Source organism: Vulpes lagopus, chromosome 20 (genome assembly GCF_018345385.1).
Source record: "Vulpes lagopus strain Blue_001 chromosome 20, ASM1834538v1, whole genome shotgun sequence".
In the NCBI taxonomy this organism is placed as follows: domain Eukaryota; kingdom Metazoa; phylum Chordata; class Mammalia; order Carnivora; family Canidae; genus Vulpes; species Vulpes lagopus.
In genome coordinates, this window is record NC_054843.1 from 2,953,612 (window position 1) to 2,971,330 (window position 17,719).

Sequence of the window (17,719 nt, forward strand, 5' to 3'; positions counted from 1 at the left end):
GATTTCCCTACAGCAGTAAACCGAGAGGAGCCCGTCCCGCGTGTGCAGAAAGGTGTCGGCGAGGCCCCCCTTACCGTTCGGAATTGGCGGGCATGGTGGGGTCGATGGACACCATGGCGTCGTCCGCGGTCAGCAGGGAGATGGTCGTGTTCCTGGAAGACACACGGCGTCAGCGTCCCTGCGCCCGAGGGGACCACAGCACCGGTACCGGGCCCGCCCGCCCCAGGACCCGGCACCGCATGCGCACGCACACAGGTGGCCGTGCGTCATGCCAAGGGATTTGTCCATTTTCAAGTAGTTTAAAATGGAAATCGGAGGAAGTCAAGCTGCGGAGTTGGGATGGACGGAGGAGGGCTGATGTCGGCCAACGGCCAACGGTGAGCTGGGCCTGCCCTGGGCTTGCTGCCCGTGGGAGCCTGGGAAGCGGGACGTCTCCTAGGAAGCAGTTTCGAGCAGGGAAACTGAGTCTCCCCCGGCCTCTCATCCCCAGGGCCTCCGCTGAGCAGGGCGGCCTTGGCCACATCACTGAAGCCTGTCAGGTCTCCGGCGGCGTGCACTGGGGGTGACCCCCGAATCCCGCACTCGAACAGGCTACTGATTTGGGGAAATAACTCTTCTAGAATCGTGACGATTCTGTGAGGGGGTTACAGGCCTTTTCAACTACTTTCTGAACGTCCGTCTTCCCAGACGTTGCTCTGCGGGACCCCTTCCCCCACCACGCTCCTGAGATAGAAAATCTCACCTGCTGGATCGTTTGGGCCTGGGGGGGGACCAAAGCCAAAACACAACCACCCTCCTTTGGCCTTTTCTTCAAAAGTAAAAAAAATTAATACAAGGGCGGGGGGGAATGCTTTTAAGACGGTGGTTTCTGCCTAATTCCGCCCCTGGGATTCCCGCACGCACAGAGCGGTACCTGTCGGCAGGTAGGGGGACGGCTGGGGCACAAACCTGCGGGCTCTCGTTCACTGATGGGAAAGGGCTCCCACGTGCGAGGGGAGCCCACCGCGCCCTGGCACACCCGTCATCCCTCCGACCCGGGGCTCCCCCTGCCTTCCCTGGCACCTTCCCCTCCAGGGGAACCGGCCCTGGAGGCTCGGCAGCGGCGGCGGCGGGGGCGGGGACGGGGGTGCCCTGCTGGCCCACTCACCGAGGCAGGCCGGTGGCGATGCAGAACAGGTCCATGATGTCACTGGAGTTGCAGTACTTGCTGAAGACCACCTGCAAGACACGCGCGAAGGGCGGTGAGGGGCGGGCGAGAGGGGGTATGTGGTTTCCATGGGGACGTCAGGGTCCGCGAGCTTTCTCTCCAGCCCAACCTGTAGGTTTATCATAAAAAGGAGACGACGTAGCTGTGGGCACAGGAATGCCACATGTCCATCTTTTTTTTTTTTTAATTTTATGTCCATCTTTTCGTTTAGTCCATTCATGGAGACTCCAGGAAACACACCTGCCCGTGACGGTGCTGCTGCAGAGCCACATCGGAGGCGTCTGACGCACAGATCGACACCCTTGGCTTCATGACCCCCCATCACGGAGAGTCTCTAATGACTCTTGGGGGCCGTTATGTGAAAAAAACAAAAAGAATCTTTTTATTTATTTATTTTAAAGATGTATCTTTATTTACTTTAGAGAGAGAGCGAGAGAGCGAGTGTGCAAGTGGGGCGAGGGGCAGAGGGAGAGAGAGAGAATCCCAAGCAGACTCCCCGGGAGCGCAGAGCCCCACGACCCCGAGATCATGACCTGAGCCGAAATCCAGAGTTGGACTGATTGAGCCGCCCAGGCCCCTCCCCCCACCCAAATCTCTTCAAAGATCATTGGTTTAAGAGGAAAGATCGCCGTTTTGGGCTTCGGGGGGGCTGAGGCTGTAGGACTAAATCCAGGACGCATCACAATGGGAAAGCCCGAAGTGGCCGGTGGTATCCACAGTAAAGCAACCTTGGGGGGGCAGGTGCACGGCGCCTGGGGATCCAGCGCTGGAGACACAAGAGAAATGCGACTACGTCAGCGTCTTCCGTCCAGGGGTCCCGACTGTGCATCTCTGCTCGGGATCCCTCCCTGGGAGGGGCCTCACGTGCAGTGAGAGATCTGATCTCCCCTCTGACGGGGCCTGGGCAGTCCACACCAAGGCCCCCCGTTTCCATCCTGGGAGACGGCTGCCTTTCACGTTTCCTTGGCTGACTGCCCACCCTCGTCCCTGCGTGGGTGAGCAGCAGGCCTGGGGAGGGTGGGCGCCCAGAACCCCGCTTTCCCACCTAACCGTGTGCTTGGCCCGTGTACTGAGGACGGTGCCTCCCCAGGGGCCCGGTGCAGGCCTGAGCGCCGTAGTTGGTGCCTCGGCTTCTCTGGCTGCACCGGGGGAGGGGAGGGGCGGGCGGGCTGGGTCTGGGGTCTTGGCCGTTCACCCCCCCGCACGGCTCTGCTTCAGACTTTCTCCTCCTGAGCCTCTGGGAAGCTCATTTCCACGTGGTGCAGGTTGACTGGGCTCCTTGCCGACCCCAGGGAAGGGCGGCGGCGGGTGGAGGCAGAGAGTTTGCAGGGGGGAGTGAAGTCTCCCAGAGCCCTGCTGAGAGGACGCTCCTTGGAGTGTGGGTCTGGGTGCAAGAAGGCCGGAGTGTGGGTCTGGGTGCAAGAAGGCCGACTTCCGGACCCGGCTCGGGGATGCCGAGAGCCTGGGCTGGGGCCTGGGAACCTGCATCTGGTGTTTCCCAGGCTCCCCGGTTAGCAGCTGGCACTGAGAGCTGTGGGGTCCTCCCGGCAGAGCGGGGTGGCTGTGGCGAGCACCGAGCTCCTCCCTGCCTGGCCGCAGAAGGTCCCTCTCGGTCCTGCCCCCGGGTGGGCCCCCTCGCACCAGGAGAGGGGGCACCCCGGCTTATAGAGGTCGCTGCTCCTGAGGGGCTCGCGTGCCCAGCGGCTCCCCACGGCTAGTGGGGGTCCTGTGCCAGCTTGCGGTGGCCATGGGGGGCGGTCACCTCTGAGGTTACTTCTCTCCAGTGTCTTCGGGCACCGCGGCTTCCCCGCGGCTCTGGGAGGCCTGATGGCAGGAGGCCTGCTCCAGGGCGCGGGCTCTCAGCTGTAGCAGTTGGGGTGACTGTGTGGGACCCGGGGCCTGGGGGCCCCCGACGCTCTGCCTCTCGCCTCCACGACCCCAGGCAAGCTTCTTTCTGTTTCAAGCTGCTCTTCCGTGGAACAGGCAGGAACGGGGACAGAGGGCTCTGTTCGCCCCGGACACCTGCCCGAAGCCTCTGCCACCAGCTACGGGCCAGCCCGCGACTCCGCTGGGAAGGGCCACCTTGGAGCCCCAGGGGGAAAGACACCCGCTGCCCCCTGGACGAATAACCGAGTGGTAATTGAGGTTCGGGTCGCGTTGTGCAAGCTGAGGAAGACGAAGATGCCGGGAGGGGACTAAGGACCGGGCAGGGGGTGGGGGGGCTCCGTGCAGGCGTCCCGGGCACCTCCTCCACGAGGCCGGCCACCACCTTCACCACCACGGGGACCATCTCACGAAGCCGGCGGCCCGGGATGGCACCGGTTATCTTCGGAAATCACAGGGCTCGTCTGCCGCAGCTCTCAAAATCATCAGGAAACCAGCTGTGTCAGACGGGTGGCGCGTTTGGGGCCGGCTGTTGTAAAACAAGACTCACGTTCATTGTCTCGCCGTTCCTGGGCTCGCCGCCTGCGAGCTCCTCACTCAATTGCCTTAGCAACAATTTTCACAGGGCTGCTTGGCGCTCGGAGTGACGAATCTCAAGCAAAATTGTCCTCGTTATAATTCTTCCGTAGCGTGGCCCCCACCGAGTGATTTTACGTGGCTCCCGCTGAGGAAGCGGAGCCAGGTCTGTAGACACCACACTGCTGGGGACGGAAGGGAAGAAGGGAAGAGGGTGCTGTCCCGTGCATCAAGCTGCCCTTCCCGCAGGGCGACGGGCGAGCTCTGCTCCGCCACGCGGGGACCCCGCCCCGTGCTCCTTCCTCTGGTCCATCAGAACCGGACGCTTTCAGGACGTTCCCTGCCGGCCCCCTCCTTGCTCTGTCCACCCCGGCTCCTGATCTCAGCCCCCCGCCCCCGACGTCTCCCGCCTCGGCGTGAACGCTTCCCCATACGTGCGTTTGCTCTTGTCATGGATGATGACGCTGTTAGTTACGAATGTCACACTGACGTCGGAAATCTCCGCCCAACCAAAACCAGGGTACGACTTCTGCAAACAGCCATTCGGGCCTCTCAGAAGACGGGAGGAGGAAAGCAAAGGGACAGTAGTGGAAAAGTGATGGGCGGCCCAAATCTGGAAGCAACCGATGCCCTTCAACGGGGGAGTGTCAAACACGCGGGGGTCTGTGCACGTCCCAGAACACCACTCAGCAAGGGAAAGGGAAAGAAATGATCGATCCGCATGACAACCGATGGCTCTCAAGGGATCGACGCCGCGTGAATAAACGCTGACTGACCCCAAAACGTTCCATACCGGGCGATGCCATTTATAATGACATTCCCGAAATGACAAAACTGGAGAAATGGAGGTTAGCGCTAGCCGGGGGTCAGGGACGGGGTGAGTGAGGGCAGGAGGGTGGGGGAAGCAGGTGGGAGGGTTCTAGATGGGCAAGGACTGTTCCATCCTGTGACTGTGGTGGGGGCTGCGGGGCCCCGTTCGTGTGATGATATCCACACTCAGACACGCACAGTCCAGCGGGTGAGATCTGAGTAAGCTGGTGGCTTGTCTCGCTGTCAAGGTACCATAATTTTGCAAGACGTTACACTGAGCAAAGGGTACGTTGTTCTGTCTCCGTTATTTCTTACAACCCCACGGGAATCTATAATTATCTCCAAGCGTTTACATGATATAGCTCTGGGTGGCGGGGTGGGGGAGGCGAGGGGGTGCCCCGCCCAGAATGCTCGTCCACACGGCCCCGGTGCAAGGCCTCTGAACCAGAATCCCTTTTCCAGGAATCGCTCTTCAGGAAATAATAAGAGCAAACATAATAATAAGAGCATTTACGAAGTGCCGGGCTCCATTCGGGCACTTTCCACCAGTGAGCTCGTGTTTGCAGTGAGCCAAACCCCTGGACCACGCTGCTGCTCCATAAGCAAAGATGCACGGCCACGGGGGGACGGGTCCCCTTGCATGACTGTTCGCCCAGAAATAAAATTAAGCTAAACATCCCATCGACGATAGAACGGTTGCATTTTAGGACATCTCCATGACGGAACATTATCCTGGCATTAAAATCGTGTTTTTTGAAGACTCCCTAATGCTACATGGGAAAGTACTGCTGATGTGGTGCTGAGTGAAGTGATCAGGATAAAATAAATTATGTAAAACACACACACACACACACACACACACGCACACACGAGAAACCAGGAGAGGTTCCGAAACGTCTGCGGGCGTGATGATGGATTCTTTTATTTTCTTTTTATACGTTCCACATTTCTCAAATATTCGATGATGAATATGCAGGACTTTTATAAGCAAGAAGAGAGAGATCCAGATCTAGAAGCCGAGGTTCATAATTGATAACAGAACTCGCTTCCGAACCTCCCCTCCCGGTAGCACGCTGCACGGCATGTCCATGGAATTCTTATGAGGGAGAAAACAGTCTTCGCCGTTTTTTTATTTGGAAAGAATATTCTTTGGCATCAAGCCAAGCAGATGAGGAAATTAACCAGAGGACAAAACCCAGGATTTAAATAGCTCCCAGCAAGGGGAGGGGGGACAGGGTGGTGAGGGGGTGGCCTCAGGAGAGCATAGGAGAAGTGGGGGGTCGCAGAGACAGCCAGGGGGTGGCAGACGAGGAATCCAGAGCAGAGAACGAGGCCAGGTGCCTCCGGGGATGGAGCAAGGAGGGGGTCCGTGCCTCTGAGCTGGCCACGGGTACACGGGCCCAGCAAATGAAAGAAACTCAGGACCTGGAGTGACCCCATGCAGCTCCCTATTCCCGGGGGCTGGGGGGGACTGGCCGGGAGATGCTCCTGCCCTCGGCAGGTGTTCTGAGTGCCTGAGACCAAGCCAGGCCTCGCTCCCCACGGGCCAGGCTTTCCAGGTAAAGAGTTTCTCAGCTCCAGAGCTTATCTGAGCACCCCTCAGACCCTGCTGATGTGGGGTTTCTGGGGACCAGGAAGGGTGTGGGGGCCTGGGCCTGTTTGTCAGGAGGCTGGGCAGGGGCCCCGGGGGGTCGGGGCCAGCAGGCCGGCTGAGCGCTGCTCAGGTGGGGGAGCCACAGCCGACTTCCGAAGGGGGGCATCCTGGTCGACCAGAGCTGCGCTGGGACCTGGGGGTGCAGCCCCAGGCTCAGATTTCCTTTTTGTGAGTAGATCGGCTTAAATTCCTTTAGACATAATTACAGAGCAAACCCTCGGCTCTAATGACCTAAATATCAATGATTTGAGGGGGGACACGTTAGCTTTGGGGTCAGGCCCACTTGGGTGGTACCGGAGAGGCTGCCCAGGACCACTGTCCTAAGACCCAGTCCTGGCCCCCGATTTGTAGGGCCCCACAGCCCAGGCATGCGGGCCTGTCCACGCAGGCCGCGCTCCTCAGGCAGCGTTCTTGGGGGCCAAGAAAATGCAGTGAACCTAACTGAGGCTCAGGCTGGGAGCCCGCAGGAGCCACCCCGAGCTCCCAGGTTCCAACTGTGGTGTCCACGCAAGGACCCTATTCTGTTCCCATTAATTCTGCAGTGGGCACTATGGATCTGAACCTGTAGAACAAACGGGTACTGACACACGTCGCTGAACTCTTCATATAACCTTCACATGTTAGGGCTGCGTGTGAGATTTGGGTGAGGCGGGGAGGCGTTTGGCTGCTAACATTGTGCAAATCGCAGCACTGCCTCTTCGGCCCTGAGGGCAGAGGAGGGCTGGCAACGAGGACCGTCAGCTGAGTGAGCCGCTGCTCCGAGCTGGCTCTGTCTGAACCAGCAGGTCCCAGTCTGTCCGGAGCCTGTGCCATTCCAGCTGTCTCACGTCCCCTGGATCACCCCTGGCCGGCCGCTGGTGTTGTGCACTGCTCTAGGCGCATGCAGGATGGGAGGAATCAGAGATGTGAGTTCAGTTCCAGCCTCTCCCCTTACCAGCTCAACTCAGAGCCCATTTCTTAGCTGCTCCGAGGCTCTGACTCTCCTGCAGGATGAGGGCAATTCTCCTTTGCCTACGGGGGCAATGTTAGGAGGGGTCATCAGGACACACAGAGGGCCTGCTACACGCTAAGTGCTAAGTCCTGTGGCTCCTGTGATTGCAGGAGGGGCCCCCTGAAGCCCCTTCCTGGGCTGGGGATGGGGAGGCTTCTCTTGACCCCCTCTAAGGCCGTTTTCACTAACCAGAGTGGTGCATCGAGGGCACCAGCTTTGACGTCCACGTGTCGGCATTCCCGTTTCAGTAGAGCGTGGGCCGGAAGGACGAGTTATCTTGGGAATCTGTCACAACGCACACTCTATTGCTCCGCTAGCCCCGTATCAATTGTCAATCACATTCAACTCTATCCAAGCTGTGACACAAACTGGGGCCACATCAACTCAAGTATGTGTTGATTCGTTAATAGAATCACCAGGTAGGAGTTCAAAACAAAACAAAACTTTGATAGACTCAATGATCAGCTGGACCTCGCTCTTGTTTAGTGTTCATTTTCTCTTCCAGTGAACATGGAAGGCGGTCTCTGGAAGATGAGGTCCCCATGGGCAGAACCTTCTCATCCCACTGGGCACAGGATGTGTCCATCAGGGGAGCACCAGTGCCCAACCATCCTCCTGTCCAGAGGAGCTGAGGCTGAAATTTGCATCTGCTGGTTTATATTACACCACTACTGATGCCAGGGCCACCACACCGCCTCCACCATGATCTCCTCCACTACACAGTGTCACCACACCACTGTCACCTCTGTCATCACCTCTACCACCACACCCACCATGGCCTCTACCATCACCAGCATCAACACATCACCACCATCTCCACCACCACCTCCACCATGACCTCCTCCACCACCAGCATCACCTCCGCCATCATCAACACCAATACACTGTCACCACCATCTCTACCACAACCTCCACCATGACCTCCTCCACCACCACCATCACCTCTACCATCATCAACACCAATACACTGTCACCATCTCCACCACCACCTCCACCACAACCTCCTCCACCACCAGCATCACCTCCGCCATCATCAACACCAATACACCACCACCACCTCCACCACCATCTCCACCACCACCATCACCTCTACCATCATCAACACCAATACACCACCACCACCTCCATCACCACCTCCACCACCACCATCACCTCTACCATCATCAACACCAATACACCACCACCACCTCCACCACCATCTCCACCATCACCAACATCACCACAGCACCACCACTTCTGCCATCACCACCACCTAATAGGATTGGGCCTATGCCTGGGCCAGAACCTAAGCCAAGTGCCTTATAGGCCCTGTGAGCCCGGTTCCTCATAAGAACCGCATAAGCTTGGTGTCATCATCACCCTGTCATGGATGAGGACTCTAAGCCACAGAGAGAAGAAGCTGGCCTGGCCAGTGTGGTCCCGCATATGCAAACTCAGACCCTCGCCCCCCGGTCTAAGCCCAGAGACGGGCTGGCAGGAGAGCCCTGGTGGAGGTCTGCAAGGGCGGCAGGGGTGGTCTCTAGGCCTCTCTGCTGCCGTCACTGGCCCGTAATGGCATGTGCATTCTCTGTTTGCCTTGTTTTCCAATCGCTGGTATTTCCGATGGCATGCTTGGAACAAATATTGACTTAGGCTCCCCTCCCAGAGGAAAATAAGCCAATTCAAATTCCTTATCTTTCGTCTATCAAGCCGTGATTCATTTTCTCTGGCTTTTATAATCTACCAGGGTTTTACATACACTTCTATAAACTCTTATAAGGCTTTGTCTGCCCTCGAAGCAAACCAGAGCATTTCAGTCTGGATCTCACGCCCCAGCTCCAGGAGTTAGAACTCCACCCGACCAGCCCAGAGAACAGTCAAATTACAACCCATCTGTGGAATTGCAACTTTTCTATCTTAGGGGAAGTTAAAAGGGAAATTTCCATTGGCTTATTAGTGCCCAAGAATCACAAATGTTTAATATAGAAGACAGGCTAAAAAGGGACCGAGACCAACATCCCACATTTTATGTTTTTAAATACTCAAGAAATAAATGCATGACACTGAGGAAAAGATTGTAGGCTATCTACCTCTCCGTCTACGTGCAACCGCAATCCATCTGCAATTCACCTCTAATTATAAATTTCAGAGACACACAAACTTGAGCACATTAATCACCCTGTTTTGCTCCTTGTTTTAGGAACACTTAAGGAAAACGTCACAGTCAGAATGGATTACAGTTAATCGCCAGGCAGGCAATCGCTAAAATAAACTCTGCATTAGGCCTCATTTCCCCTTCCGAGTCAGGAGGTATTTTTCTGGTCACTGCGTTTGCAAAGAATATGAAATAATAGCAGAAAGTACCCTTTATTACCATGGGCCAGACTCGCTGCATACATTCTTCTAAAGAAGAGAGGTGCCAGGGGCGCCTGGGTGGCTCAGGCTGTTAAGCTCCTGACTCATGACTCTGGCTCAGGTCATGATGTCAGGGTTGTAACACCGAGCCCCACGTTGGGCTCCACACTGGGCGTGGAGCCTGCTTGAGGAGTCTCTCTCTCTCTCTCTCTCACTCTGCCCCTCCCCACAGCAGGTGCATGCAATCTCTCTCTCTCGCTCTCTCTCTCTCAAATAGGTAAATAAACAGAATCTTCAAGAAGAGAAGTCCCATATGTTGGAAATGCTCGAGCGTCAGCAACAGCAGAGCCACACCTCCCACCTGCCCACCCAGGAGCGGGTCTGCATCCCAGCTCCCCCCACCCTTCTACGTGTACACCCACACCTCTCTATCCCTGGATCATCTCTCTATCTCCGTATGTCTGTATCGGGGTCTTCAGGGCATGCTTTGAGGATCAGAAATAGTACGTATGCTTCACCAAATAAATGGAAGGAATGGAAAGGGGACGAAACACGTGGGTAGAAAGAGACTTAAGAAGACAACAAACACACACGGTGCCTGGGCCTGCTCTGGATCCTGACTTGAAAACACGCGCACGTGTGTGTGTGTGTGTGTGTGTGTGTGTGTGTGTGTGATATGTTCCCCTTTCCTTTCTTGGCCATCCTTTGGTGAAGGACGCACAAGATCTTTGAACGTCAAAGCATGCCGTGAAGGTGGGTATCATTCTTCCCATTCTGCAGATGTTAAGACTCAGAGGGTTTCCAAAGTCACACAGCGAGTGAGCGGCGATGAGCAGGGAGTGTGCGCGTGAGCATCCAGCAGGGAGGTGATTGATGGTCAGCGAGGGAGCAGGGAGGAACTGACGGCGGGGGGTGACCGCCGTGAGACGTGGAGGCCACCGTGCGGAGCTCGGATGCAGCACACGTACAAAGCCTCCTGGAATTGTAGGAGAGTTAGTTTGGGGGCAAACACAAGGCGGGGGGAGGCCCTTGCAGGCCCTCCTCAAGCTGGGGGTAATGTCAGCACCACCTGCTTGGAGGCACCGTGAGCCCCCACGGGGTGGTGTCTGCACTGAGCCCGAGCGGCTGGAGTGACCATCACACCCCCCTTCCCCTGAAGTCTGCTGCTGTGGGGCACGGAACCCAAAGCCAGCCTTCCTGGCCCCACCCCCAGCTCTGGTACTCACGCACCCTGGGGCCGCGGGCAATTCTGTATTGCACACTCCCCACATCCGCAACGTGCAGCAGACGCCGGGCGGCTCTATAGAGTCCTTACAAAGGTGTGTGCTATGTTGTGGGCGCTGTACAGGTGTCTGCTAGGCAGGTGCCGCCCCCATTTTAGATGTGGAATCTGGGCGTCAGGATCATGCAGCTGGCCCTACAGCAGTGCCAGATGCAAACCCTGGTCTGCCCGGCCTAGGGCTGCTGGGTAAGCAACCAGGGTGATGGCGGAGGAGGGAGTGGGGGGCAGGGGGTTCAGCTAGTGACCTGCGGCACGCCACGGCCTCCCAAGACCCGTCCCTTTATCAAGCATCCTCTCTCTGCTCGGGCACGCGGGAGGCCCTCAGGAAACGTCTATGAGGGGAAAGGCCTTGGGGGGCACCGTTGCTCAGCGCGGCATGACTTAACTCCAATGAGAGGAAGCAAAACTTGGTGTGGGAGTCGAGAGACATGGAAGCTTTGGTTTGTGTGCAGCCAGCCGGCAGGCAGGGGACGCGGTGACGTCAACACGCACTGGGCCACCGGAGGCCAGCAGCAAGGTGCACGGGGCTGCAGGTGAAGGGACGGCGCGATGGGCTCTCTGCACCCCTCGCCGCCTCCAGACCCATGACACCGCGAGGGGACAGCCACTACGCGAGGAGCCTTGGGGACAGGGAGTGAGGCCCAGAGGCCAGAAACCCACAGATCTGCGTGTCTCAGGCCCTGTAGCCCCCTTCCCCACCTTACGTGGGAAAGTCTCTGCAGACTGGATCAGATGAAGGATCCCGGGAGGAGATTAGCCCAGATTATGGAGGGGGGCGGGGGCTTAAATGAAGTCACAAACTGGCAAGGCGGCAGAGGGGGAGGTGACACACAAGACGACGGGCGGTGTGAAGACGGGATAAGAGTCCCGAGGACGCTGGGGCCGGGGATGTGCTGACAGCCCCCGGAGGTGGGGGAAGCAAGGACTGGCTTCCCGCTGGAGCCCCGCAGGGCCCTGATTTCGGGCCCGGGGATGCGGAGCCCGGACTCCGGCCTCCAGAACTGCGAGACCATAAATCTGTGCTGTCTCGGTTCTGCCGAAGAGTGGGAGGGGGCCGCAGCAGCCCCAGGAGCTGGTGCCCCCGGCCCCCGGCCTCTGCTCTCAGGCTGCACTGGGGACAGGAGCCCCTGCAGCTGTGGGAGGCGCGGAGCCTGCCTATGACAAGTGGGAGCAAACCCCCGGAGAGCCCGGGGGTGGGGTGCGGGTTCCAGGGGGAGGCCCGTCCCCTTGCTGCCGAGAAGAGCTGCTGTGGGCTCGGGCTGGAGCAGGGGCGGGCGGGAGAGGAACGGCCTGGCAAGGCGGGGCAGCTCCTGCCCGGGCTGGCGATGTCCATGAGCAGGACACAGCTGGCAGGCCGTCTGAACACCCCTCCGGCTCGGGCTCCCGGGGCGTCTCAGGGCCCGTGTCCCCACGCAGGCGTCCACCAGGGGCCGAGACCCCGTCTGCACCGAACCTGTCTGTCACGGCCCATCCGTTCATGGCTTCTGTCACTCTTCTGGGTCGCTCTCTTGCTTTTCTACTTCTGGCATCTGAGGTCAGTCTCCCCGGTTATAAATAATGGATCACAGGGGACTGGAGGTGCAAAAAGCAGAGAGCCGAAAGGCTAAGAGCTGTGCGGAGATGGCGCGCCCCCCCAGGACTGCTTTCAGCCAGGACGTTTCGGAAGGTGTCTCTCTGCTTTCAGTTTGCTTTACTTCCTGAGTTCCCGTTCGAATAGGAGGCGGCTCTTGGGGCCCGACCCTTGCATTCCCCACACCCCCCTGCACTGGGCCCCCACCCGCTTGCCCGTCTAATCTGCACCCCTCCTTCCAGGGTCTCTGTCCAGCCCTGCTGTCTCAGGTTGCCGAGTGTGGGACAGTGCGACCCACCCCAGGGTCTGGGCTCCTTCATGCTCCGGGGCGCTGGGGAGGATCACCCATGGGACACCCCCAGCATGCAGCCCTCAGCTGCGTCGGGCAGGGCTAAGGGGGTGGCAGTGGCGGCGGGGCAGGATGAAAAGACACGGGGAGACCTAGCCTGGGAGGCAGGAAAACCCTTCTCACCTGGGACCCCGAGCTCGGGCACCTGGGAGGGTGAGCATCCCGGCTCCCACCCTCTTTCCCAGCAGGGAGGACGTAGGGGCGCCAGGAGTGTGCGGCAGAGGGGCTGCTGGCGCGGGAGCTGGCCCTGCCTGGGTGTCCTTGTGGTGGGTGACAGGTGGCCGCAGAGCCTTGGCCGCTGTTAGGAGCGGGGCGCAAACCCTGAGAACTCCAGGCGGCCCAGGCCTTGGGGCCTTTTCAGGGGAACCTGTGAAGGCTTTGGGAGGAGGGCTGACGCATCTTCCTGCTCCAGCCTCCTTCCCGGGAGGTACACGGGGGACCGCGACCTCACCCAAGTATTCTCCAGTAATCATTCACCACCCCCGACCTTCCCGAGACCCACGCTGGGCTCTGCACTTGCTTGAAACCCGGAATCCAGAGCAGAGACAGCCCAGGACGAGAGGCAGAAGCGGGTCAAGTTCTCACGTCCTTCCGTCCACCCCCGCTTGGCTGGCCTGGGAAGCAAAGCCCAGTCCCTCCACTTAGAGACCCCACGGGAACCACGGGGACCCTCCTCCCGTTACAAGGCCACGTTGTTTCAAGTGCATGAGGCAGGCGCACGGAAGGAGGGGTCTGTTTTTATTCAAAGTTCTTTTTCGTGACGCTCCTCAAATAAAACAACTTTACATCACCTTTGAAATAATTGTAAACCCCCCAGAAGGACGGCGGGGTGGTGAGGGCGGTGAGGGCGGGGACACCTCATCCTGCGACAGTCGACAGTCGCGTGAGCTGGGGACGGGTGCGAGCCGAGGCCAGGGGCATGGAAATCCGAGACGTGGGGCAAAGTGGGCAGCTCAGCGGCCTCGGGGCGTGGAAGAGAGGTCTTTCCTGCCTGCCTCTGGGCCTCCTCGGTCCCCTTTTCTTTATATGGCCTTGAAATTTCATTAGGAAAACTGCACACGGCTTTGCGGCCCGAAGGGAAGCGTGTCTGAGCGTGTGTGCGAAGGGGTCTCAGGCCTCCCCCCGCCCTTCCTCGTCCTTCAGAGGCTGCTGTGTGCTGTGTGCGAAGGGGTCTCAGGCCTCCCCCCCGGCCCTTCCTCGTCCTTCAGAGGCTGCTGGCCTCCACCTGCCGGCTGAAGCCTCGGGCCTCCTGCGGAGCTGCCACACCTCGCTCCAAGGTTAGGGTTTCTGCTCAGTGCCGCTGGACTTCTGGGGGTGGCGTGTCACCGTGATGTGACCTCAGCTGCGGCCTGTGTCTCCCCAGCCATGTGGGCCAAAGACCTGCGTGCGGGCTCCCTCTTCCGTTTGATGCCTGGAGCTCGCAGTGGCTGAGAGCCGCCAGCCCCCCGGCTCTTTCTTCCGGAAGCCAAGCCTCGGCCCTTAGGAGGGGCAGGTGGGGGGTGGAGGCACCTCGAGGGGCCCCGTTGGTGGCCGGACCCCCGTCGGCTCCGGGGTGGCCTCTCAGGCTGTCTGCTCTCTCTCTCTGGAGGACGTGCAGAGGGCTCGCCGCAGGGGCTGAGGCCGAATCAGAAATCCAGACCGGTGGGGCGGGGTGGGGGGGGCCGGGAGGGGCCGAGTGTCCCAGGAGGCCTGGCGTCCAGCCTGTGGCCTCAGCTGCTCCTGCACTAATACCCGGGGGGGACCCAGGGTCCCCCATCCCTGGAGACCCGTCACTTCTCAGCGCCTCCCCTGCAAGGGCCGCCCGTCCCGCCGGCCTCCAGACACTACCTGCACCTGCGTCCACGCAGCTCCCTGAGCCTGGCTCTCTTTTCCTTCACCTGTTCTGCACGGTGCCACCAGCATAGCTTCCAGAAACATCTGTGGGGGGAAATCCATCGCTCCTACACTTCCCCCATGCACTCCTTTGCTACGGGGAGCTCCTCTCTGGACCCCGGGCTCCTTGGAATACCTGGGGCCGGCTTTGCCAGCGGGACACGGATGCCATCTCCCACCTCTGCTACTTGGGGCACAGCCTTCCAAACAACACATGCAAAATGAGTTCAAATGTGTGCTGGGACCACAGCCATGCATCTGGGCAGCTCCAGGAGGTTTGGGGGGTGGGAGGAATCTTCAGCTCTAGGGACTCCAAATGGCCAGGACTCATTGGCCATCCCTGGGGTCACATTTTCCAGCCCTTCTGGGGTCTGTGCCGAGCCCCGGATGCTCTGTGATCCGTGGCGCCGGCAAGATGAGGTCGGGGGGCTTGAGGGGCTTCACTGAGAGATTTCAGGGTGTGCATGAGCCTCGAACCACTGCTCACATCTCAACTTTGCCCCGCGTGAAGTTTACAGAGCTCCACTCTGAGCAGAATCACTTTGGGGGCTGCTCCCCACGCGCTCTGGGGATGGCCCAGTGACAGCCTGGCTCGCCCGCCTCGCCCTGCGGCTTCCATCCACTGCCAGCTCTCCCATCTGCTCTGGCAGATGCAAATTCAACATTATTAAAGATCTCTAGATGATAATGTCAACCGCACTGCCTCTTTTTCTGTTATTTGTAAGGCTATAAAAGTTAAAAAAAAAAAAAACAAAAAACAAAAAACAAAACCACAACAATTCTCTAAAGGCAGAAGCTGTGAGGATAAAGAGCCTGAATCACTGGGCTCTGTTAACTGTTCTGTTTGCAAAATAAATCAATCCGGTGTGCAGCTGACCCCCAGAATGACCGGACGCCATCTGGACGCCCTCCTGGCCACCCTACGCTGCTCTTTGGTGGTGCTGATTGCGGGACAGGGTGGCGGCTTTTCCTTATGGCGGTGTTCTGGGCTAAACGGAGAGACGTCGTGCCAAATCCTGCCAACTCCTGCCATTCCACGGTGGGCTCTGACTTTGTTTCCCCAAAGCACCTGCGCCTCGTCTCCCCCAGGGCTGAGCAGCTGCCACAGGCTGCACATGGTGCGGGGTGGGGGGCCGAGGGCCTGTGGGGGAGGCGAGGCCAGCAGCCCAGTGGTGGCAAAGCTGGCGGAGCACCCCCGGGGCCGCCACGGCCAGCGCCCAGCCACACACTCTGCCAGCACAGCTCCTTTCAGCAGCAGAATTACTTACTGTTAAGTGCTGTGGGCATCACAACCACCCCCTCCAGCAAAATAAATGCAGCTGAAGTCTGGAACCCTAATGCAACTGGAGAGCTGGCGTGCACTCAGGGCTGGTTGTCCTAGTTCATCTGGGCCCGCCTGCCTGAGTGCTCACCCCGCGCGCCCGGCCCCCTCACTGCAGGCCCTGCAGCTCCACCTCCGACATGGTGGGAGGGCAAACCAAAGGCATCTGTGGTCAGGAAGCATGGTACCACCGAGCTGGAAGGACCTCGGGGCTGGATGGGCCCCGCATGTCACCGAGCGCGCCTGGACACGGACCCCATGCACACAGGGACGGGGGCCATCTGCCACCCCTGGAGCCCGAAGCCGGGGGTCTCGGTTAGACTCTCCCAACTAGACACGGAGATCTGACTGCCTTCCATCCACAACGCGAATAAATAGAACAAATAGATACAAAGGACAAGGCCGTTTCTGTGGCGCTCGGCCGTGCTTTAGCGCCTGACACACATTTACCCCTTTCATCAGAGCGACCGCGTGCGGCAGATGCTCCCTTCACCCCACTTCACAGGTGGAGTCACCGAGGCATGGAAGTCACTCACGTGCCCAGGGCTCTGGCAGGAGCCAGGTCCAAGGCAGACGCACTCGCCCCAGAACCCTCGCTCTCGACCCCGACACCACGCGGCCAGTAGACGGACAGGGTGTCACTGCATCTGGGAGGCACCCACCTTCCCCGAGCGGTTTCCTTCCCCGCCTCTTACATGTCACCCCTCACGGACCACACCGCATGCAACACTGATGAATACGACTGGGGGGAGGGCTTTCAGTAGAATGGCATTTTCCAGAAAACGCAGTAATACGCCCATTGCAATAGACCTAGGCTTTGCACACTGAGGAAATGAGACCGTTGACGGTCACCAGGCGGGTTCACTGGGGGTGGAACCGATAAGCGGAACGAGGGACACACGGTCTTAGGAAGGGAAGAGAGCCGACCTGTGCCACGACGTGGACGGGCCTGGAGGACGCCGCGCTCAGGGAAACGAGCCAGGCACGGAGGGATGGTCCCGGGGGACCCGGAGCAGTGGGATCCAGGGGGAGAAGGTGGGCACCAGCGGCTCGGGGGGAGGGGGGAAGCCGGGGAGTTCGTGGGGGACGGAGCTCCAGTCTGGGAAGACGGAAAAGTTCACGACGGGTGGCGGGCACAGCCGCACAAGGACGTGAGTGCGCACCACGCCACAGAGCTGTGCACCCGGCAACGGTTAGGATGGTAAATTTTAGATCCGTAGTTTGCTATCACTTAAAAAAAAGAAAAGTCCTGCAGGGCGTGTAAAGCAAACGCGCTCCTGAGACGTCCCGGCTCTCGGTTAACCTTCTAGACCGGGCTTTGGGGGGTGCCGTGAGCTTCTCTTCTGGCAAATGGTCCCACCAGGGGTCAGCTCGGGGACCCGGGGAGCAGATGTGGCGCCGTGCTGGAGGTGAGGGGGGACGGGCGGACAGGGGTGGGTGCAGTCAAGGCAAATAAACCACGCTGTCAACTACAGAGATTTTTTTGAGGTTGCAAATGTCCGGGGCCATCTCCAAAGAGCTGAGCGCCGTTTGTGCAGTGGGCCCCCCAGGTGACCACACAGCGAATGTGCCGGGGACAGGGCGCTTGGACAGGACAGGACAGTGCATGAGCCTCTTTTATTCCTGCAGGTGCGTCTTTACGCATGCATTCTTAGAAGATTTTTTTTTTTGAAGATTTTATTTATTTATTCATGAGAGACATACAGAGAGAGGCAGAGACACAGGCAGAGGGAGAAGCAGGCTCCCTGCACAGAGCCTGATGTGGGATTCGATTCCAGGACTCCAGGATCACGCCCTAGGCCGCAGGCAGGCACCCAACCGCCGAGCCACCCGGGCGTCCCAGAAGATTTTTTTCTAATAAGGATTCAG

The 17,719-nt window shown here is 59.0% G+C and overlaps 1 protein-coding gene across 4 annotated transcripts in view; it reads right to left on the minus strand.

Moving 5' to 3' along the window:
• The window catches only part of PDE9A (phosphodiesterase 9A), an 86,523-nt gene that overhangs the window by 62,296 nt on the left and 6,508 nt on the right, over positions 1–17,719 (minus strand). For all 4 annotated transcript variants that reach the window (XM_041735031.1, XM_041735029.1, XM_041735030.1 and 1 more), the window contains exons 2-3: positions 1,148–1,218; positions 75–152 (exon numbers count right to left, since the gene is read on the minus strand). In XM_041735031.1, the coding sequence (XP_041590965.1) occupies positions 75–152; positions 1,148–1,218 (149 nt within the window). The remainder of the gene's footprint in view (positions 1–74; positions 153–1,147; positions 1,219–17,719) is intronic.